The 23,323-nt window shown below is 44.8% G+C and overlaps 1 protein-coding gene across 14 annotated transcripts in view; it reads left to right on the top strand.

The window, feature by feature from the left end:
- Positions 1–23,323, top strand: part of LOC129861054 (membrane-associated guanylate kinase, WW and PDZ domain-containing protein 1-like) — a 245,176-nt gene that overhangs the window by 86,382 nt on the left and 135,471 nt on the right. For all 14 annotated transcript variants that reach the window (XM_055932115.1, XM_055932117.1, XM_055932116.1 and 11 more), the window contains exon 2: positions 2,932–3,048. In XM_055932115.1, coding sequence (XP_055788090.1) covers positions 2,932–3,048 — 117 coding nt within the window. The remainder of the gene's footprint in view (positions 1–2,931; positions 3,049–23,323) is intronic.

The following is a 23,323-nucleotide window of genomic DNA, read 5'->3' as shown; positions in this document are numbered from 1 at the left end:
GTGTGTGTGTGTGTGTGTGTGTGTGTGTGTGTGTGTGTGTGTGTGTGTGTGTGTGTGTGTGTGTGTGTGTGTGTGTGTGTGTGTGTGTGCACACTGATGTGTGTGTGTGTGTGTGTGTGTGTGTGCACACTGATGTGTGTGTGTGTGTGTGTGTGTGTGTGTGTGTGTGTGTGTGTGTGTGTGTGTGTGTGTGTGTGTGTGTGTGTGTGTGTGTGTGTGCACACTGATCTGTGTGTGTGCTAGCTTGTATTTCGAAAATGTTTTTAGTTTGAATGCAGGCTGCTTGCCTAGCAGGGACCGTAACGATGGTTGTCAGGACTGGCTGGTTGCTAGGTAACAATTACCTGACTGTGCTTTGCTCGCACAGAATTACACAGACGGCTGTGTGTGTAGGGGAACGGAAAAATACAGCAGAGCACGCTAGCTGCTGGGCAGTGTTTCAGATTCCTACCCTGACAACATGTAATGGTTGTATTTCTATGAGTTTAGGCTAAACTGAATTTTGTTGTTTATTCTCTGGGATGGAATGGTTCACCTAATTTGATAATGTTCCCATTGATGCTGTATTTGTGAGGACTCCTTGGTGCTATATTTCTTAATTTTTTTGTTTAACCAAGCAAGTCTGTTAAGAACAAATTCTTATTTACAATGATGGCCTGCCCCGGCCAAACCCTACCCTAACCCGGATGACGCTAAGCCAATTGTGCGCCGCCCTATGGGACTCCCGATCACAGCTGGTTGTGATACAACTCGGGATCAAACCAGGGTCTGTAGTGATGCCTCTAGCATTGAGATGCAGTGCCTTAGACCACTGCGCCACTCGGGTATACAGTACACTCTTAGAAAAGTGTATACTGTAGAATAACCTTTTGAAGAACCCTTTTTGTTCGAGGTAGAGACATTTTTCTCACACAAAGGCTTCTACATGGAACCCAAAAGGGTTCTCCTAAAGCAGGGGTAGTCAACTCTTACCCCACGAGGTCCAGAGCCAGCTCGTTTTCTGTTCTGGCTGATAATTAACTGCACACACCTGGAGTCCCAGGTAGAAATCAGTTCCTGGTTAGAGGGGAACAATGGAAAAAAGCAGTGCAACTGGCTTCCAGGTCCAGAGTGAAGTTTGAAGGTCCTGTAAGTACAGTTGCAGAACCCTTTTGGAACCCTTTTTTCTAAGAGTGTATATAGGTCAGAAGTTGCATTAGGGTTGTGGGTGTTGCATTGGTAAAACTGAAAGTGAGTCTGTACTGTAAGTTGTGAACGGGCTGGTTGGGGTGGACATAGATTTATGAGGGTGTGGTCTGTGGTAAGCTGTGTGAGTCCATGGGAAGAGGAGGTGATGCAGGGCCACACGGCTGTGTGACAGATGTCTGTCTGAAACAGTTCTATATCTATTCTATTCCATAGGCCCATCTGTTCTGTTCTATATCTATAATTTTGTTTCTAACTAATCAGGAGGTCAAATAAAAATCATAACCTCAGTTAGTTGATTAGTTATAATCAGAAGATGAATTCATCTCTGAGTAGCTGATTTGCTGAACTTCAAGTGGCTACTAGTAAGTGATATACACTCTCAAATGGTGAACACATTTCAGCTATGAAAAACTAAACTTTTCCTGTCTAATAATATAACCAGCCATTTAAAGATGCACTATGCAGAAAAAGCTCTGCCATTTCCTGGTTGCTAAAATTCAAATAGTTTGCGACAAATAATTTCAGTTTGTGACAAAACAAGCAGTCATTGTGTAGATAATCATTGTACCATCTAAACTGCTGTTAAAAATATATTTTTCATAACAAAAAATATAGTATTTTCAGATGTTTGAAGCTGGTGTACAAAATCAAAAATAAAAGATGCAAAAACAATACTTAAGAATGGGAAGCATACAAATATCACACATAGAACTGATCTATAACGCACATGTCTATGCGAATTTGGTCGGGTCACCCAGAAAGTTACATATAAGTTACATACATACAGCTTTAAAATACCCTATTTTCTTCAAAAAATTATAACAAATAAATCTATTTTTATTTAATATGACTGTTCATGTTAAACTTGTTGTATTATGGTTTTAACAATCTATACACATTGAATAGTGTCATTACAATATATATTAATAAGCAGCTTCCATCATGGTCAGGGGTCTGTGTGGAGAGATGCTGGCCAATGCCCCCAAAATGGCTGGCCAGCTCCCCAGACATGGATGATATATTTGGAGATCATTAAACGGTCCTAAATGAGACCCTGGCGTGAGAGAGAGCCCTGGCCATCTGGCCCCATTGTGACTCCTCTCCTTCTGGGAGACTGAGGGCTTCATTCAAACACAGCAGAGAGGGAGCGCGTCAGGGGCTCTGATTGGACAGACGCTGACTGAACCTGGCAGCTCTTAGCAAATCAGGGAACTGTTGTTCTCAATTACCTCAGCCAACCTTGCTTGCTGTCTGTGCATGTCTGTCTTATTTTTCTCTTTACCTCTCCATTTCTCTCTCTCTACTTCCCCCTCTCACAATCTCTCTCTATCTATTTCTGTCTTTTTCTTTCTTATCCTTCCTTCATTCCTCCTCCTCTCTCTCTCTGTGCCTGTGGGTGAAGTTGAGCAGACGTGGTGGGGTCAATCAGCTATGTGGCAGCTGAAACACTCACTGCTGCTAATCAACCAGCTCTGATTTGGTCCGAAAATGATGACTTCACCAGAGTGTAATGAATATACTGCCACTGCCAGACAGGAATTACATGTGCTACTTGTGAAACCAAAAGAAACATGTAATTCCTTTGTAAACAACACATGTATGGCATGACAACAATAGTCAGAGGAGTGGGCTGAAGCACATACAGATCTAACACCTGGCACACAAAATGTTCAAATTTCCTATGCAAATTGTCTATTATGAAATGAGGCGTAACCATTGTTCCTGTGTGGTTTCCCTGTGCAGGTAACAAGCTGAACAAGGACTTGAAGCACTACCTGAGCCTGAGGTTTCAGAAGTCCTCCCCCGACCATGACCTCCAACAGACCATCAGAGCTAACCTCTACCACCATGCTGTGCCTTGTGAGTTCCACCGCCTCATCTTCAGTCTCATCTTCATCTTCCTCCTCCTAAAACTCCTCATCATCCTCACAATATTCCTTCTATGCCTCCCCTTTCACCCCACCTCATATTTCCCTCTTCCTCCTCATAATATTCCTCCTCACTCCCCCCCCCCCCCCCCCCACCAGTAAAGGAACATACACTCTTAGCACCTTTTTTTCTATCTAGGACCTTAAAGGGTTCTTCGGCTGCGGGTTCCATGTAGAACCATTTCCAGAGAGGGTTCTATATGGAATCCAAAAAGGTTTCTACCTGGAATCAAAAGGGTTCTCCTTTGGGAACAGCCCAACAACCCTTTTTTCTAAGTGCGTAGACACAAATAGGCCATTCAGATGTACCGTAATCTAATAAAATGTTCTGGGTTTTTGGAACGCCAGTGATCCACTTGTCCTCCCGACACTGGAAATCTGCCCTCCCAGATGTTTCACTTAACTACAGTACAGTGTGTGGTGTGGTGGGCCAATGAACTGGGTGGATGCCAGGGCAGACAACTGTGTACTGTGAGGTCAGCTCATTATCTGTTGGATGTGATTGGTGCTGGGCATGGTACATTTCTGCAGTATAACATTATGTGACAGTTTACTCCATGTAGTCGCTGATACATTTGAATAGTATGTTTTTGAAAGTGGAGCTTTAGATCCAAAATATTCTGGTCGAGTGGTCTGTTGTGGATAGGCCGTGAACCTTCCTCTGAATCAACGAAAGCCCTGCTAATCAACCACAGTGTATATTGTCAAGGACCTGACAGCATTTGGTCAGAAATCCACTGTGCCTGTGCATGTGTGTGCACGTGTGTGAGTCTGTGTTTGGCTGCATGTGTGTGTGGCTGTTGTGATGTTCTCAGTGGGGACGTTGTTTTCATGATCACATGTCTCAGTCACAAGCAAAATCCCATCAGTGGAGAGAGACATTGCCTTTCCTACCACACAGCACCTCTTTATGCATCTGGGATGTGGAACTGTGTGTGTGTGTGTGTGTGTGTGTGTGTGTGTGTGTGTGTGTGTGTGTGTGTGTGTGTGTGTGTGTGTGTGTGTGTGTGTGTGTGTGTGTGTGTGTGTGTGTGTGTGTGTGTGTGTGTGTGTGTGGCAAGATAGATTTACTTGGCAAGGGCTTCTGGGCTAGATAATATTAAAACATTTCCTTCCCCTCTTCTTTTTTTGTCTGTTTTTCTCCCATTCGCTCTCTCTCTGTATCCCCCTTTCTCTCTCTCTCTCCCTGTATCCCCCTTTGTCTCTCTCTCTGTAACCCCCTTTCTCTCTCTCTCTGTATCCCTCTTTCTCTCTCTCTCTGTATCCCTCTTTCTCTCTCTCTCTGTATCCCCCTTTCTCTCTCTCTCTGTATCCCTCTTTCTCTCTCTCTCTGTATCCCCCTTTCTCTCTCTCTCTGTATCCCTATTTCTCTCTCTCTCTGTATCCCTATTTCTCTCTCTCTCTGTATCCCTATTTCTCTCTCTCTCTGTATCCCTCTTTCCCTCTCTCTCTGTATCCCTCTTTCCCTCTCACTCTGTATCCCTCTTTCCCTCTCACTCTGTATCCCTCTGTCTCTCGCTCTCTGTATCCTTCTTTCTCTCTCTCTCTTTATCCTTCTTTCTTGCTCTCTCTGTATCCCCCTTTCTCTCTCTCTCTGTATCCCTCTTTCCCTCTCTCTCTGTATCCCTCTTTCTCTCTCTCTCTGTATCCCCCTTTCTCTCTCTCTCTGTATCCCTCTTTCTCTCTCTCTCTGTATCCCTCTTTCTCTCTCTCTCTGTATCCCTCTTTCTCTCTCTCTGTATCCCTCTTTCTCTCTCTCTCTGTATTCCTCTTTCTCTCTCTCTGTATCCCCCTTTCTCTCTCTCTCTGTATCCCCCTTTCTCTCTCTCTCTGTATCCCCCTTTCTCTCTCTCTCTGTATCCCTCTTTCTCTCTCACTCTGTATCCCTCTTTCTCTCTCTCTGTATCCCCCTTTCTCTCTCTCTGTATCCCTCTTTCTCTCTCTCTCTGTATCCCTCTTTCTCTCTCTCTGTATCCCTCTTTCTCTCTCTCTCTGTATCCCTCTTTCTCTCTCTCTCTGTATCCCTCTTTCTCTCTCACTCTGTATCCCTCTTTCTCTCTCACTCTGTATCCCTCTTTCTCTCTCTCTCTGTATTCCTCTTTCTCTCTCTCTGTATCCCCCTTTCTCTCTCTCTCTGTATCCCCCTTTCTCTCTCTCTGTATCCCTCTTTCTCTCTCTCTCTCTGTATCCCTCTTTCTCTCTCTCTGTATCCCTCTTTCTCTCTCTCTCTGTATCCCTCTTTCTCTCTCTCTCTGTATCCCTCTTTCTCTCTCTCTGTATCCCTCTTTCTCTCTCTCTGTATCCCTTTCTCTCTCTCTGTATCCCTCTTTCTCTCTCTCTCTGTATCCCTCTTTCTCTCTCACTCTGTATCCCTCTTTCTCTCTCTCTGTATCCCTCTTTCTCTCTCTGTATCCCTCTTTCTCTCTCTGTATCCCTCTTTCTCTCTCTCTCTGTATCCCTCTTTCTTTTTTTCTCTGTATCCCCCTTTCTCTCTCTCTGTATCCCCCTTTCTCTCTCTCTCTGTATCCCTCTTTCTCTCTCTGTATCCCTCTTTCTCTCTCTCTCTGTATCCCTCTTTCTCTCTCTCTCTGTATCCCTCTTTCTCTCTCTCTCTGTATCCCCCTTTCTCTCTCTCTGTATCCCTCTTTCTCTCTCTCTCTGTATCCCCCTTTCTCTCTCTCTCTGTATCCCCCTTTCTCTCTCTCTCTGTATCCCCCTTTCTCTCTCTCTCTGTATCCCTCTTTGTCTCTCTCTCTGTATCCCTCTTTCTCTTTCTCTGTATCCCTCTCTCCCTCTCTGTATCTCTCTTTCTCTCTCTCTGTATCCCTCTCTTCCTCTCTTTCTCTCTCTCTGTATCCCTCTCCCTCTCTGTATCCCTCTCTCTCTATATAGCCCTCGTTCTCTCTCTTTGTATAATTCTCTCTCTCTCTGTATCCCTATTTTTTTTCTTTTTTATATCTCACCTTTATTTTACCAGGTAGGCCAGTTGAGAACAAGTTCTCATTTACAATTGCGACCTGGCCAAGATAAAGCAAAGCAGTGCGTCACAAACAACAACACAGAGTTACACATGGAATAAACAAACATGCAGTCAATACTGCAATACAAAAAGTCTATATACAGTGTGTGCAAATGAGGTAGGATAAGAGAGGTAAGGCAATAAATAGGCCATAGTGGCAAAATATTTACAATTTAGCAATTAAACACTGGAGTGATAGATGTGCAGAGGATGAGTGTGCAAGGAGAGATACTGGGGTGCAAAGGAGCAAAATAAATAAAATAAATAACAGTATGGGGATGAGGTAGTTGAATGGGATATTTACAGATGGGCTATGTACAGGTGCAGTGATCTGTGAGCTGTTTTGACAGCTGGTGCTTAAAGCTAGTGAGGGATTTTTGCAGTTCGTTCCAGTCATTGGCAGCAGAGAACTGGAAGGAAAGGCGGCCGAAGGAGGAATTGGCTTTGTGGATGACCAGTGAAATATACCTGCTGGAGCCCGTGCTACAGTTGGGTGCTGCTATGATGACCAGTGAGCTGAGATAAGGCGGGGCTTTACCTAGCAGAGACTTGTAGATAACCTGGAGCCAGTGGGTTTGGCGACGAGTATGAAGCGAGGGCCAGCCAACGAGACCATACAGGTCGCAGTGGTGGGTAGTGTATGGGGCTTTGGTGATAAAACAGATGGCACTGTGATAGACTGTTGAGTAGAGTGTTGGAGGCTATTTTGTAAATGACATCGCCGAAGTCAAGGATCGGTAGGATAGTCAGTTTTACGAGGGTATGTTGGGCAGCATGAGTGAAGGATGCTTTGTTGCAAAATAGGAAGCCGATTCTAGATTTAATTTTGGATTGGAGATGCTTAATGTGAGTCTGGAAGGAGAGTTTACAGTCTAACCAGACACCTAGGTATTTGTAGTTGTCCACATATTCTAAGTCAGAACCGTCCAGAGTAGTGATGCTGGAGGGGCGGGCAAGTGTGGGCAGCGATCAGATGAAAAGCATGCATTTAGTTTTTCTTGCATTTAAGAGCAGTTGGAGGCCATGAAAGGAGAGTTGTATGGCATTGGCGCTCGTCTGGAGGTTAGTTAACAATGTCCAAAGAAGGGCCAGAAGTATACAGAATGGTGTCGTCTGCGTAGAGGTGGATCAGAGAATCACCAGCAGCAAGAGCGACATCATTGATTTATACAGAGAAAAGATTCGGCCCGAGGATTGAACCCTGTGGCACCCCCATAGAGACTGCTAGAGGTTCGGACAACAGGCCCTCCGATTTGACACACTGAACTCTGACTGAGAAGTAGTTGGTGAACCAGGCGAGGCAGTCATTTGAGAAACCAAGGCTGTTGAGTCTGCCAATAAGAATGTGGTGATGGACAGACTCGAAAGCCTTGGCCAGGTTGATGAATACAGCTGCCATCTTATCGATTGTCGGTTATGATATCGTTTAGGACATTGAGCGTGGCCGAGGTGCACCCATGACCAGCTCAGAAACCAGATTGCATAGCGGAGAAGGTACGGTGGGATTCGAAATGGTCGGTGATCTGTTTGTTAACTTGGCTTTCGAAGACCTTTCTGTCTCTCTATGTATTCTTCTTTCTCTCTCTCTGTATCCCTCTTTCTCTCTCTCTCTCTGCCTGGGCCATGTGACTGGTAAATCCTCTATGAGCTGCTCTCCCGGTAGCCTGACTGGGATTATGATGTTCTGATATATTGAAAATAGATTTGCTGCCTGATTATGTGATGAACATGTTGAGCTCTAGAAAATATCCCAACAGGGAGAGGGGAAATGACCCAGGCTCAGAGGACAGAAAGAGCAGGAATTCACAAAACAGCCATACTGTCCTGGCGGGGCCACCAAATCCAACATGACTGTTGAATATAGCATGGTCACAGATCTGGATGTGTTTTCGTCAGCTCCTTTCTTGCCAAACATACAGTATTTATGACATGGCATGATCAGGGAGTTGGCTAAGCACTACACCACTGACTGCTTTGGAATCTTGATCTCCTTCCTGGGGGAAAGCCAAGCGATTGTGGATAAACACACATGCAATTTTCGTTGCCTTCACACGTTCACCTGTATTTCAGTGGGGAACCCTGGGCAGAGTAATGTGGAGAGGAGGGACGGTTAAAATAAAGGGAGCCAGAGAGACCAGTGCTTAGTCAGATAGTTGCCCCTGGATATAGCCATGTGATAAATGCACAAAGATGAGCCCCTGTTTAATCATTCATAGGAAATACTCCATCTTATTTGGTTAAATCTGAAATTAAAATGGTCTGGCCTCAAAGTTAAACTTCTGGATAGGTTTTTCAGAAATCCCAGTTGGAAAATTCCCGGAAGCAGGAAATCCTGAACCCTCCAACCAGGATTTCCGGAAAACCTTGACATTTTGCGAAAGTTACTGGAATTTGGCAACCCTAATCATGTCTGTCCGTCTTTGTGTTTTTTCTCTCTCAACATCTCTCTCTCTCGTTCTCCCAGTTCCATGCCACCGATTTCAATTAAATTCAAATGACAAATCTTTAACTCCCAAAGCAGTGAAATAAAATGGACACACACTCCTTCTCTGTCCTCTCTTTCCCTTTGTCTCCCTCCTTCTCCTCCCCCTTTCCCTGCACATGTGTTGTTGTCTCTCTGCCCACTGCTTGTCTCCCCATGCCTGACTCTAACAGGTGCTTGTTTCTCCGCCACAGGCTTGAGTGTTGCTTTGTGTTTCTAGGAAGAGGACACTCGCCATGTGAACTCCCCACCCCCCCTTCCCTTTCTCCCTCCTTCCCAGCCCTGCTGCTACAGATGGCCTTTGTTATCATGTGCCGCAAATGTCACAATTGACAGAGAAGCCTCTCTCTCTCTCTCTCTCTCGGGATTCATTTCCATCTCACGTCTACAGCTGCTGCTCTGCTCCGACATGAAGGTTATCTCAGCATTATCCCAGTGTTAGAGTCACCTAGCAAACCAACCGACCTACTCCCCCTCCCTCCCCCACATTATCTCTCTCTCTGCCCCCTCTCTCTCCTCTCTTTCATTTCAAATCCTCTACTGATTGTCAGCGTCCCTGTAGCTTGACGGTGGCTCTCTCTCTGTCACACGCTCCTGCTGTCTCTCCATTTCTGCTTCTGCTTCTGCTCTCTCTCACTCACTCTCTGCCTCCCTCTCATTCACCCTCACTCTCTCGCTTTCTACTCCACCGCCGAGCTGGGGAAATCATTGTTGGGAGACAAATTTCTCTGTTTGCTGCTCACACAAAGAAAGGATTACGGCTTGATTCACTGGCTCCGTCTCTCCACATCCAGGCAAGTGGCAGCTCTTCTTATTCTATCCTTCTCCGTCTCCTTCGTTGTCGCCGTCTACCATCCGTTCGGTGAAGCCTGTGATGTATGCAGGGGAGCAAGGAGGGAAATGCATGGCAGAATGTGATTGTGGTTGATGGTGTGTATATAAACTAAAAAGGGAATCGGGGGAGGTGGGGTTGTAGATTGGGGGTGGGGATAAGGTGAAGGAAGGGGAGGTGGGGTTGGAGGTTGGGGGTGGGGATGAGGTGAAGGAAGGGGAGGTGGGGTTGTAGGTTGGGGGTGGGGATGAGGTGAAGGAAGGAAGGGGAGGGGGAGGGGGGGAGGTGGGGTTGGAGGTTGGGATGAGGTGAAGGAAGGGGAAGTGGGGTTGTAGGTTGGGGGTGGGGATGAGGGTGGGGATACGGTGAAGGAAGGGGAGGTGGGGTGGGTTTGGAGGTTGGGGGTGGGGGGTGGGGGGTGGGGATGAGGTGAAGGAAGGAAGGAAGGAGAAGGGAGAGTGGGTTTGGAGGTTGGGGGTGGGGATGGGGATGAGGTGAAGGAAAGGGAGGTGGATGCAGGCACACTAGGCCAGGCACGTCCAAACCAGAGGGACAGATGGCAAGTAGCCGTGGAGCTTTTTTCCTCTCTTTCATTTTTTTATGTGCAGGCTTTGTGTAAAGCCCACTAGTACACAGACCTTCTTTTCAAGGAGCCAGAGACGGCTGCACTCCGTAACTGAAAGAAAGGGGTGGCTAGGGGAGGTGTGGGCAGTCTGAAGAAGGAGTAGGATAGAGAGGGGGGGTCGTTGTGGAGGCAGAGTAGGAAAGACAAGGGGATTACTGTGGAGGCAGAGTAGGAGAGAGGGGGGGGGGGTCGTTGTGGAGGCAGAGTAGGAGAGAGAGGGGGGGTTGTTGTGGAGGCAGAGTAGGATAGAGAGGGGGGGGGTCGTTGTGGAGGCAGAGTAGGAAAGACAAGGGGATTACTGTGGAGGCAGAGTAGGAGCGAGAGGGGGGTTGCTGTGGAGGCAGAGTAGGAGAGAGGGGGGGGTCGTTGTGGAGGCAGAGTAGGAGAGAGAGGGGGGGTCGCTGTGGAGGCAGAGTAGGAAAGACAAGGGGATTACTGTGGAGGCAGAGTAGGAGCGAGAGGGGGGGGTCGCTGTGGAGGCAGAGTAGGAGAGAGAGGGGGGGGTCGTTGTGGAGGCAGAGTAGGAGAGAGAGGGGGGGGTCGTTGTGGAGGCAGAGTAGGAGAGAGAGGGGGGGTCGCTGTGGAGGCAGAGTAGGAAAGAGGGGGGGTCGCTGTGGAGGCAGAGTAGGATAGAGAGGGGGGTTGCTGTGGAGGCAGAGTAGGAGAGAGAGGGGGGTTGCTGTGGAGGCAGAGTAGGATAGAGAGGGGGGGTCGCTGTGGAGGCAGAGTAGTATAGAGAAGGGGGGTTGCTGTGAAAGCAGAGTAGGATAGAGAAGGGGGGTCGCTGTGGAGGCAGAGTAGGATAGAGAAGGGGGGTTGCTGTGGAGGCAGAGTAGGATAGAGAAGCGGGGTCGCTGTGGAGGCAGAGTAGGATAGAGAAGGGGGGTCGCTGTGAAAGCAGAGTAGGATAGAGAAGGGGGGTCGCTGTGGAGGCAGAGTAGGATAGAGAAGCGGGGTCGCTGTGGAGGCAGAGTAGGATAGAGAAGGGGGTTGCTGTGAAAGCAGAGTAGGATAGAGAGGGGGGTCGCTGTGGAGGCAGAGTAGGATAGAGAAGGGGGGTTGCTGTGAAAGCAGAGTAGGATAGAGAGGGGGGGTTGCTGTGGAGGCAGAGTAGGATAGAGAGGGGGGGTTGCTGTGAAAGCAGAGTAGGATAGAGAGGGGGGTCGCTGTGGAGGCAGAGTAGGATAGAGAAGGGGGGTTGCTGTGAAAGCAGAGTAGGATAGAGAGGGGGGGTTGCTGTGGAGGCAGAGTAGGATAGAGAGGGGGGGTTGCTGTGAAAGCAGAGCAGTATAGAGAGGGGGGTCGCTGTGGAGGCAGAGTAGGATAGAGAGGAGGGGTTGCTGTGGAGGCAGAGTAGGTTTTTCAAAAGGGGTGGATAGGAGAGGAGGGGGTAGAGGGGGTCCCCAGCTCCAGAATGCATGGAGGTCAGGTCCAGATGGTGTGGGAACAAAAGGGCTTTTCTGGGGGAATGGCAGGGGGGAATCGTGGCACTCGCCATTGTGTGTGTCGCTGCATTGCAGGGTGCTGCCGGAAAGCCTCATGCTAATGTTGGTCATTCAGTCCTCTAATGGATGTGCACAAGCTTCTGTTAGCCTGCTTTTCACAGTCACTCATGGAGCCAGACTAGCGCCTGTGCTAACAAATCTAGGCATTCGGTACGAAAGGAAAAAGCGATAGCGGAATGGTAACGTCAAAGCGATAGCGTCAAGGAAGTTGTGCAAATGTGTTTGTGCATTGTAATGACATGATGACAGGTGCTGAGTAGTGTGTGTTGTTGTGTGTGCGTATGTGTGTGTGAGTGTAGTGGGGTTGTGTGTGTGTGTAGGCGGGTTGTGTGTATGTATGAACACAACATATTTGTTGTGTATGTAATGCATCCTATGTGTTTTGAAGCCGTATTTAACCCCTATGATATAAACACACACACACTTTGTGTGATTGACAACCCAGGAGTAGGAGTGGGTGGTGGAGGGCACTGGGGGTGGCAGCCTTTGACTTTACTGTTCCTTATACCAATGTGCAGATCATCCAAAACAATCTCAAATATGTATCTCCTTACTCTGGTACCTTCTGCTGATATAGTGATCATTTTTACTTTCTACAAGGTTGTTTTACACCTAGGAGCAATTGGATGGTTTTAAGATCATACTAATATTTAGCAGATGTTATTGCAGGTGTAGCGAAATGCTTGATATTCCATTGGTTTTGTTTTGTCACTAGAGAGTCTACACCTAGGACCATAACGGTCTGTGAAAAGTAATCTACCATTTATTCTGATACAAGGTCTGTGTAAAGTCATCCACCATTCATTCTGATACAAGGTCTGTGTAAAGTAATCTACCATTCATTCTGATACAAGGTCTGTGTAAAGTCATCCACCATTCATTCTGATACCAGGCCCTGTAAAGTCATCCACCATTCACTCTGATACCAGGTCTGTGTAAAGTCATCCACCATTCATTCTGATACCAGGCCCTGTAAAGTCATCCACCATTCACTCTGATACCAGGTCTGTGTAAAGTCATCCACCATTCATTCTGATACCAGGCCCTGTAAAGTCATCCACCATTCACTCTGATACCAGGTCTGTGTAAAGTCATCCACCATTCATTCTGATACCAGGCCCTGTAAAGTCATCCACCATTCACTCTGATACCAGGTCTGTGTAAAGTCATCCACCATTCATTCTGATACCAGGTCTGTGTAAAGTCATCCACCATTCATTCGGATACCAGGTCTGTGTAAAGTCATCCACCATTCATTCTGATACCAGGTCTGTGTAAAGTCATCCACCATTCATTCGGATACCAGGTCTGTGTAAAGTCATCCACCATTCATTCTGATACCAGGTCTGTGTAAAGTCATCCACCATTCATTCTGATACCAGGTCTGTGTAAAGTCATCCACCATTCATTCTGATACCAGGTCTGTGTAAAGTCATCCACCATGCATTCTGATACCAGGCCCTGTAAAGTCATCCACCATTCACTCTGATGCAAGGTCTGTGTAAAGTCATCCACCATTCATTCTGATACCAGGCCCTGTAAAGTCATCCACCATTCACTCTGATACCAGGCCCTGTAAAGTCATCCACCATTCACTCTGATACAAGGTCTGTGTAAAGTCATCCACCATTCATTCTGATACCAGGCCCTGTAAAGTCATCCACCATTCATTCTGATACCAGGCCCTGTAAAGTCATCCACCATTCATTCTGATACGAGATATTTCCAAGATAGAAATGCAGTTTGGGGCCCTATTCAATCAAGCAAGCCCAATCAACAGGATTAAGAAATACATCTTAAATTGAATTATTTGAGTGCTACAATGATGCACGTTTCGAATTCATTTACTCAACATAACCATATTTACAGTGGGATTTTCAAAGAGCTATAGTATAAGGAAACAGTGTATCATTTTTAACATATCCATGGTGCCCAGTTTTGACTGAAGAGACCCCTTTTTAGGTCAAGGTTGTCTTTAGGTCAGTTTTGAGGGATCATTCTGATTGGTTAGATCACTCTCTTCCCAGAGTGCAGTCTGATGAGGCTTACTCTCTGAGTGTATCACTTCCTCGTTGACTAGCTCATTGGCTCAGAGGTGGACCCTAGTCCTGCCTTCTCCATCCTGCCGATCTGCTCGGGCCAATTTGGGAGCCATAACTGTCTAGGGATCAGAGAGAGAGAGAGAACAGAGAGCACACATGTCTGAATAAACCATGTCCAATCTCTCCCTACTATTAATAGAGCAGGAAAGCATCATGACATTGTTCCAAGGAATATAGTGATATGGAATGAATGGTGGACGTTGGACTGCAATTATGTTACTATCGTGTTTTGGAGGGATGGCAAAATCCTCAAAATATAAACTATTGATGATGAACAAAGCTTCACTGTTTCTGTCAGATTTCTTGAGATATTTGACTCCCTTGTGTGTGATCTTATGATAGTGTTTGTGTGACTCCTGTATTGTGTGTACGAACAAATTTTGTTATCATACATGCAATATATTGTGTTTGTCTGTATGTGTGTTAGTGAGTTCGGCCAGCTACCTCCAGGCGGAGGGTATGATAGGCTACATCCTGATTGATGGGAGACAGGAAATGTTCATGTGGCCATCTATAATTTCTCACCAAACAATCAGAGGATCACAGGGTGAGAAATGATTCATCCTGAAACACTAAAAATAGCAGCCGCTCCATCCTTCCCTCTGCTTGGCTCCATCCTTACCTCTGCTTTGGCTCCATCCTTACCTCTGCTTTGGCTCCATCCTTCCCTCTACTTGGCTCCCTCTTTCCCTCTGCTTGGCTCCCTCCTTCCCTCTGCTAGGCTCCATCCTTCCCTCTGCTTGGCTCCATCCTTACCTCTGCTTTTGCTCCATCCTTCCTTCTGCTTGGCTCCATCCTTACCTCTGCTTGGCTCCCTCCTTCCCTCTGCTTGGCTCCCTCCTTCCCTCTGCTAGGCTCCATCCTTCCCTCTGCTTGGCTCCATCCTTACCTCTGCTTTGGCTCCATCCTTACCTCTGCTTTGGCTCCATCCTTCCCTCTGCTTGGCTCCATCCTTACCTCTGCTTGGCTCCATCCTTACCTCTGCTTGGCTCCCTCCTTCCCTCTGCTTGGCTCCCTCCTTCCCTCTGCTAGGCTCCATCCTTCCCTCTGCTTGGCTCCATCCTTACCTCTGCTTTGGCTCCATCCTTCCCTCTGCTTGGCTCCATCCTTACCTCTGCTTGGCTCCATCCTTACCTCTGCTTGGCTCCCTCCTTCCCTCTGCTTGGCTCCATCCTTCCCTCTGCTAGGCTCCATCCTTCCCTCTGCTTGGCTCCATCCTTACCTCTGCTTTGGCTCCATCCTTCCCTCTGCTTGGCTCCATCCTTCCCTCTGCTTGGCTCCCTCCTTCCCTCTGCTTGGCTCCATCCTTCCCTCTGCTTGGCTCCATCCTTCCCTCTGCTTTGGAAAGTCTCACACTTTGTTGTCTACATCGGGCTACTATCCTGTTCTGTTTCACTAGTCTTCAGTACTATAGAGACACGTTGTGGGTGTCATTTGGTGTTCATCCACTGAAGCCAGGGTTTTGTGGGTAGCTTTTGTGATGCAGGTGAGATCTCCAGTAACATGTTTGGAAATGGTACCTTCCCATGGAAACATCTACCATGACAGTGTAGTATTGTTAACGTTATTGTTATTGTTAGTATTGTTAATGTAAACGTTATTGTTAACGTTATTGTTAATGTTAGTATTGTTAATGTTTGTATTGTTAATGTTAACCTGTCTAGGATCAGCGTGGCGCTAGCGGCACACCCCCCCCCCCCCCCCACTGAAAAACCAGTGCCGCGAAATTCAAAAAAATTATTTTTTAAAAATATTTAACTTTCACACATTAAAGTCCAATACAGCTAATGAAAGACACAGATCTTGTGAATCCAGTCAACTTGTCCGATTTTTAAAATGTTTTACAGGGAAGACACAATATGTAAAGATGTACATCTATTACCTAAAAACACATTAGCATAATCCACCATCTTTTATTTGTCCACCAACACCAGTAGCCATCACCAATTCGGCTAAACTAAGATATTTATAGCCCCTAACCAACAAAAAAACTCATTAGATGACAGTCTGATAACATATTTATGGTATGGGATAGGTTTTGTTAGAAAAAAGTGCATATTTCAGGTAGATGGCATAGGTTACAATTGCACCCACCGTCACAAATGGAATAGAAAAACTACTTAGAGCAACGTGTTTACCTACTTACTAATCATCAAACATTTCGTAAAAATACACAGCATACACGAATCGAAAGACACAGATCCTGTGAATACAGACAATATTTCAGATTTTCTAAGTGTCTTACAGCGAAAACACAATAAATCGTTATATTAGCGTAGCACATAGCACATAGCAGCCCAGCATTGATTCTAGCCAAAGTGAGCGATAAAAGTCAACATCGCCAAAAGATATTAATTTTTTCACTAACCTTCTCAGAATTCTTCCGATGACACTCCTGTAACATCATATTACACATTCCATATAGAGTTTGATCGCAAATGTTTATATTTAGCCACCAAAATCATGGTTAGACAATGTGAAATGTAGACAAGCTGGTCAGAAAAAGTCCTTGCGCCACTTAGACAGTGATCTACTCTTATACATAAATACTCATAAACGTGACTAAAAAATATAGGGTGGACAGGGATTGATAGACAATTTAATTCTTAATACAATTGCGGAATAACATTTTTTAATTTATCCTTACTTTTCAATACAGTTTGCGCCTAGCGAAGCTACGTCATAAAACATGGCGTCCTAAGCCACTAAAATGTTTCGACAGAAACACGATTTATCATAATAAAAATGTCCTACCTTGAGCTGTTCTTCCATCAGTATCTTGGGCAAAGGATCCTTTCTTGAGAGCAATCGTCTTTTGGTGGAAAGCTGTCCTCTTGCCATGTGGAAATGCCTACTGCGTTCGGGATGAACTGAAAAGCGTGCCCAACTATTCACATCGTTGCAAAAATAAATGTCCCAAAATCGCACTAAACGGATATAAATTGCTATAAAACGCTTTAAATTAACTACCTTATGATGTTTTTAACTCCCATAACGAGTAGAAACATGACCCGAGTAATATTACCCCCTTCACTAATGCTTGGAACAGGAGCGGGCCGGTGTCCTCTAGGCGCATGACGCAGCTCCAAAAGAATGACTAGCTTCAGGGTTTTTTCATTTGTGGGGCCTGTGAACGCGCAATCGACCCCATTGGAATCGTCATCACGTAAAGGCATCCAGGGGAAGACGTAAGAAGTGTCCGTATAGTCATAGCAATATCAGTGCCGTTTTAACTGACTTCAGAACAGTGGCCAACATTTCTGAAATCTGAATCCATGTCAGGGAAATTGCTGTAGAATGGGCTCTGTTCCACTTAGAGACAAAATTTCAACTCCTATAGAAACTATAGACTGTTTTCTATCCAATAATAATAATAATATGCATATTGTACGATCAAGGATTTTGTGGGAAGCCGTTTCAAAAATTACCCAATTAGCATAAATAGTCTAAACAGCGCCCCCATCCCCAACAGGTTAACGTTATTGTTAACTTCTTTGGGCTGCAAGCCCGAAGCCGGGCACAATATGACAACAGCCACTTCAAGTGCAGGGCGCGAAATTCAAAATATATATTTTTTTGAAATATTTAACCTTTCAGGAGCCTCTACCCCGGGTCCGGGAGCCCCCCCCCCCCCCCCCCCCACTGATTAGCATCGCTAGCATAGCGTCACATTTACATAGTAGCATCTAAATATCATTAAATCACAAGTCCAAGACACCTAATGAAAGATACAGATCCTGTGAATAAAGCCACCATTTCAGATTTTTTAAATGTTTTACAGGGAAGACACAATATGTAAATCTATCAGCTAAACACGTTAGCAAAAATCACCATTTTTCTTTATCCACCATTTTCTCTCAACACCAATAGCTATCACCAATTCGGCTAAACTAAGATATTGATAGCCACTAACCAAGAAAAAACCTCATCAGATGACAGTCTGATAACATATTTATGGTATAGGATAGGTTTTGTTAGAAAAATGTGCATATTTCAGGTATAAATCATAGTTTGCCATTGCAGCCAGCATCACAAATCTCACCAAAGCTCCTAGAATTACTACATAGAGCAACGTGTATTACCAATTTACTCATCATAAAACATTTCTTAAAAATACACAGCACATAGCAATGGAAAGACACAGATCTTGTGAATTCAGACAACATTTCAGATTTTCTAAGTGTTTTATGGCGAAAACACAATAAATCGTTATATTAGCATACCACATATGCAAACGTTACCCGAGCACTATTCAAGCCAAAGAGAGCGATATCGTTATCATCGCCAAAATATATTTATTTTTTCACTAACCTTCTCAGAATTCTTCAGATGACACTCCTGTAACATCATATTACAACATACATATAGAGTTTGTTCGAAAATGTGCATATTTAGCCACCAAAATCATGGTTAGACAATGACAAAAGTAGCTCAGCTGGTCAGAAAATGTCGTGCACCATATTAGACAGTGATCTAGTCTTATACATAAATACTCATAAACTTCACAAAAAAATACAGGGTGGACAGCGATTGATAGACAATTTAATTCTTAATACAATCGCGGAATTACATTTTTTAAATTATCCTTACTTTTCAATACAGGTTGCGCCAAGCAAAGCTACACTTAACAAAATGGCGGAACGTGCGTTTAACATTTTTCTACAGAACAACGATTTATCATCTTAAATATTTCTTACTATGAGGTGAACTTTCATCAGAATCTTGGGCAATGAATCCTTTCTTGGGTCTAATCTTCTTTTGGTCGAAAGATGTCCACTTGTCCGTCGAAATGCCCACTAACGTACGACCGGGACCCCGAAACGTGCCGGCTCTTCAAAGAGCATCACATAGAAATGCCTCAAAATCGCACTAAACGGATATAAATTGCTATAAAACGGTTTAAATTAACTACCTTATGATGTTTCTAACACCTATAACGAGTAAAAAGATGACCGACGCTATATTACTGGCTAAACCAAGGCTTGGAAAAAGGCCAGTCAGATATCCTTCTTGCGTTGAGCGCACAGTCCAAAGGAACGCTACTTCCGGTATTTGGTGATTTATAGAGCCAATGATTGCGCAATCGACTCCATTCAAAGCGTCATCACGCACTGACACCCAGGGGAAAACGTAAGTAGTGTCTGTTTCTCCATAGCATTTACAGTGAGCTTTAAACTGACTCCAGATCAGTGGCCAAAATGTTTGAAATCTGACTCCCTATCATGAAAAGTGCTGTTGAAGGAGTTCTGTTTCATTCAGAGACAAAATTCCGACGGCTATAGAAACTAGAGAGTGTTTTCTATCCAATAATAATAATAAAATGCATATTGTACGAGCAAGAATTGAGTACTAGGCAGTTTAATCTGTAGAGGAAATTATGCTAATGCGAAACAGCACCCCCTATAGTTGCAAGAAGTTAACTTTCACACATTAACAAGTCAAATACAGCATATGAAAGATAAACATCTTGTGAATCCAGCCAACATGTCCGATTTTAAAAATGTTTTACAGCGAAAACACCACATATATTTATGTTAGCTCACCACCAAATACAAAAAAGGACAGACATTTTTCACAGCACAGGTAGCATGCACAAAGCCAACCTAACTAACCAAGAACCAACCAAACTAACCAAGAAACAACTTCATCAGATGACAGTCTTATGTTATACAATAAATCTATGTTTTGTTCGAAAAATTTGCATATTTGAGGTATAAATCAGTTTTACATTGCAGCTGCCATCACAGCTACCGTCACAAATAGGACCGAAGCAGCCAGAGTAGTTACAGACACCAACGTCAAATACCTAAATACTCATCATAAAACATTTCTGAAAAATTGATGGTGTATAGCAAATTAAAGACAAACATCTTGTGAATCCAGCCAATATTTCAGATTTTTTAAGTGTTTTACAGCGAAAACACAATATAGCATTATATTAGCTTACTACAATAGCCTACCACACTCCGCATTCATTCATCAAGGCACGTTAGTGATAGCAATAGGCACGTTAGCGATAGCGAATAAACCAGCAAAAGATATATAATTTTTGACTATTTATTTATTTTTATTTTTATTTCACCTTTATTTAACCAGGTAGGCAAATTGAGAACACGTTCTCATTTACAATTGCGACCTGGCCAAGATAAAGCAAAGCAGTTCGACACATACAACAACACATAGTTACACATGGAGTAAAACAAACATACAGTCAATAATACAGTGAAAAATAAGTCTATATACAATATGAGCAAGTGAGGTGAGATAAGGGAGGTGAAGGCAAACAAAATATATATATAAATAAATAAAAATATAAAAAGGCCATGGTGGCGAAGTAAATACAATATAGCAAGTAAAAAAAAGTAAAAAAAGTAGAGATAGTAGAGATAGAAAAAAGTAGAGATAGAAATAATGGGGTGCAAAGGAGCAAAATAAATAAATACAGTAGGTAAAGAGGTAGTTGTTTGGGCTAAATTATAGATGGGCTATGTACAGGTGCAGTAATCTATGAGCTGCTCTGACAGCTGGTGCTTAAAGCTAGTGAGGGAGATAAGTGTTTCCAGTTTCAGAGATTTTTGTAGTTCGTTCCAGTCATTGGCAGCAGAGAACTGGAAGGAGAGGCGGCCAAAGGAAGAATTGGTTTTGGGGGTGACCAGAGAGATATACCTGCTGGAGCGCGTGCTACAGGTAGGTGCTGCTATGGTGACCAGCGAGCTGAGATAAGGGGGGACTTTACCTAGCAGGGTCTTGTAGATGACCTGGAGCCAGTAGGTTTGACGACGAGTATGAAGCGAGGGCCAGCCAACGAGAGTGTACAGGTCGCAGTGGTGGGTAGTATATGGGGCTTTGGTGACAAAACGGATGGCACTGTGATAGACTGCATCCAATTTATTGAGTAGGGTTTTGGAGGCTATTTTGTAAATTACATCACCGAAGTCGAGGATTGGTAGGATGGTCAGTTTTACAAGGGTATGTTTGGCAGCATGAGTGAAGGATGCTTTGTTGCGGAATAGGAAGCCAATTCTAGATTTAACTTTGGATTGGAGATGTTTGATGTGAGTCTGGAAGGAGAGTTTACAGTCTAACCAGACACCTAGGTATTTGTAGTTGTCCACATATTCTAAGTCAGAGCCGTCCAGAATAGTGATGTTGGACAGGCGGGCAGGTGCAGGCAGCGATCGGTTGAAGAGCATGCATTTAGTTTTACTTGTATTTAAGAGCAAATGGAGGCCACGGAAGAAGAGTTGTATGGCATTGAAGCTCGCCTGGAGGGTTGTTAACACAGTGTCAAAAGAAGGGCCAGAAGTATACAGAATAGTGTCGTCTGGGTAGAGATGGATCAGAGAATCACCAGCAGCAAGAGCGACATCATTGATGTATACAGAGAAGAGAGTCGGTCCAAGAATTGAACCCTGTGGCACCCCCATAGAGACTGCCAGAGGCCCGGACAACAGACCCTCCGATTTGACACACTGAACTCGATCAGAGAAGTAGTTGGTGGACCAGGCGAGGCAATCATTAGAGAAACCAAGGCTGTCGAGTCTGCCGATGAGGATGTGGTGATTGACAGAGTCAAAAGCCTTGGCCAGGTCAATGAATACGGCTGCACAGTATTGTTTCCTATCGATGGCGGTTAAGATATCGTTTATGACCTTGAGCGTGGCTGAGGTGCACCCATGGCCAGCTCTGAAACCAGATTGCATAGTGGAGAAGGTATGGTGGGATTCGAAATGGTCGGTAATCTGTTTGTTGACTTGGCTTTCGAAGACCTTAGAAAGGCAGGGTAGGATAGATATAGGTCTGTAGCTGTTAGGGTCAAGAGTGTCTCCCCCTTTGAAGAGGGGGATAACCGCAGCTGCTTTCCAATCTTTGGGAATCTCAGACGACACGAAAGAGAGGTTGAAAAGGCTAGTAATAGGGGTGGCAACAATTTCAGCAGATAGTTTTGAAAGAAAGGGTCCAGATTATCTAGCCCGGCTGATTTGTAAGGGTCCAGATTTTGCAGCTCTTTCAGAACATCAGCTGACTGTATTTGGGAGAAAGAGAAATGGGGAAGGCTTGGGCGAGTAGCAGAGGGGAGGGCAGTGCTGTTGACCGGGGTAGGGGCAGCCAGGTGGAAAGCATGGCCAGCCGTAGAAAAATGCTTATTGAAATTCTCAATTATAGTGGATTTGTCGGTGGTGACAGTGTTTCCTATCTTCAGTGCAGTTGGAAGCTGGGAGGAGGTGTTCTTATTCTCCATGGACTTTACAGTGTCCCAGAACTTTTTTGAATTTGTGTTGCAGGAAGCAAATTTCTGCTTGAAAAAGCTAGCCTTGGCTTTTCTAACTGCCTGTGTATATTGGTTTCTAGCTTCCCTGAAAAGTTGCATATCACGGGGGCTGTTCGATGCTAATGCAGAACGCCATAGGATGTTTTTCTGTTGGTTAAGGGCAGTCAGGTCAGGAGAGAACCAAGGGCTATATCTGTTCCTGGTTCTAAATTTCTTGAATGGGGCATGCTTATTCAAGATGGTGAGGAAGGCATTTTAAAAAAATATCCAGGCATCCTCTACTGACGGGATGAGATCAATATCCTTCCAGGATACATCGGCCAGGTCGATCAGAAAGGCCTGCTCGCTGAAGTGTTTCAGGGAGCGTTTGATAGTGATGAGTGGAGGTCGTTTGACCGCTGACCCATTACGGATGCAGGCAATGAGGCAGTGATCGCTGAGATCTTGGTTGAAAACAGCAGAGGTCTATTTGGAGGGCAAGTTGGTTAGGATGATATCTATGAGGGTGCCCGTGTTTACGGAATTGGGGTGGTACCTGGTAGGTTCATTGATAATTTGTGTGAGATTGAGGGCATCAAGCTTAGATTGTAGGATGGCTGGGGTGTTAAGCATGTTCCAATTTAGGTCGCCTAGCAGCACGAGCTCTGAAGATAGATGGGGGGCAATCAGTTCACATATGGTGTCCAGAGCACAGCTGGGGGCAGAGGGTGGTCTATAGCAGGCGGCAACGGTGAGAGACTTGTTTTTAGAGAGGTGGATTTTTAAAAGTAGAAGTTCAAATTGTTTGGGAACAGACCTGGATAGTAAAACAGAACTCTGCAGGCAATCTTTGCAGTAGATTGCAACACCGCCCCCTTTGGCCGTTCTATCTTGTCTGAAAATCTTGTAGTTGGGGATGAAAATGTCAGAATTTTTGGTGGTCTTTCTAAGCCAGGATTCAGACACGGCTAAAACATCCGGGTTGGCAGAGTGAGCTAAAGCAGTGAACAAAACAAACTTAGGGAGGAGGCTTCTAATGTTAACATGCATGAAACCAAGGCTATTACGGTTACAGAAGTCATCAAAAGAGAGCGCCTGGGGAATAGGAGTGGAGCTAGGTACTGCAGGGCCTGGATTCACCTCTACATCACCAGAGGAACAGAGGAGGAGTAGGATAAGGGTACGGCTAAAAGCTATGAGAATTGGTCGTCTAGAGCATCTAGAACAGAGAGTAAAAGGACTAACCTTGATAAGCTTCATCAGATGACAGTCCTATAACATCAGGTTATACATACACTTATGTTTTGTTCGAAAATGTGCATATTTAGAGCTGAAATCAGTGGTTATACATTGTGCTAACGTAGCATCTTTTTCCCAGAATGTGCGGATAT

The sequence above is a fragment of the Salvelinus fontinalis genome, chromosome 8 (assembly GCF_029448725.1).
Source record: "Salvelinus fontinalis isolate EN_2023a chromosome 8, ASM2944872v1, whole genome shotgun sequence".
NCBI lineage: Eukaryota > Metazoa > Chordata > Actinopteri > Salmoniformes > Salmonidae > Salvelinus > Salvelinus fontinalis.
The sequence above is the reverse complement of the archived record's forward strand: the minus strand, read 5'-3'. Positions and strand labels throughout refer to the sequence as shown.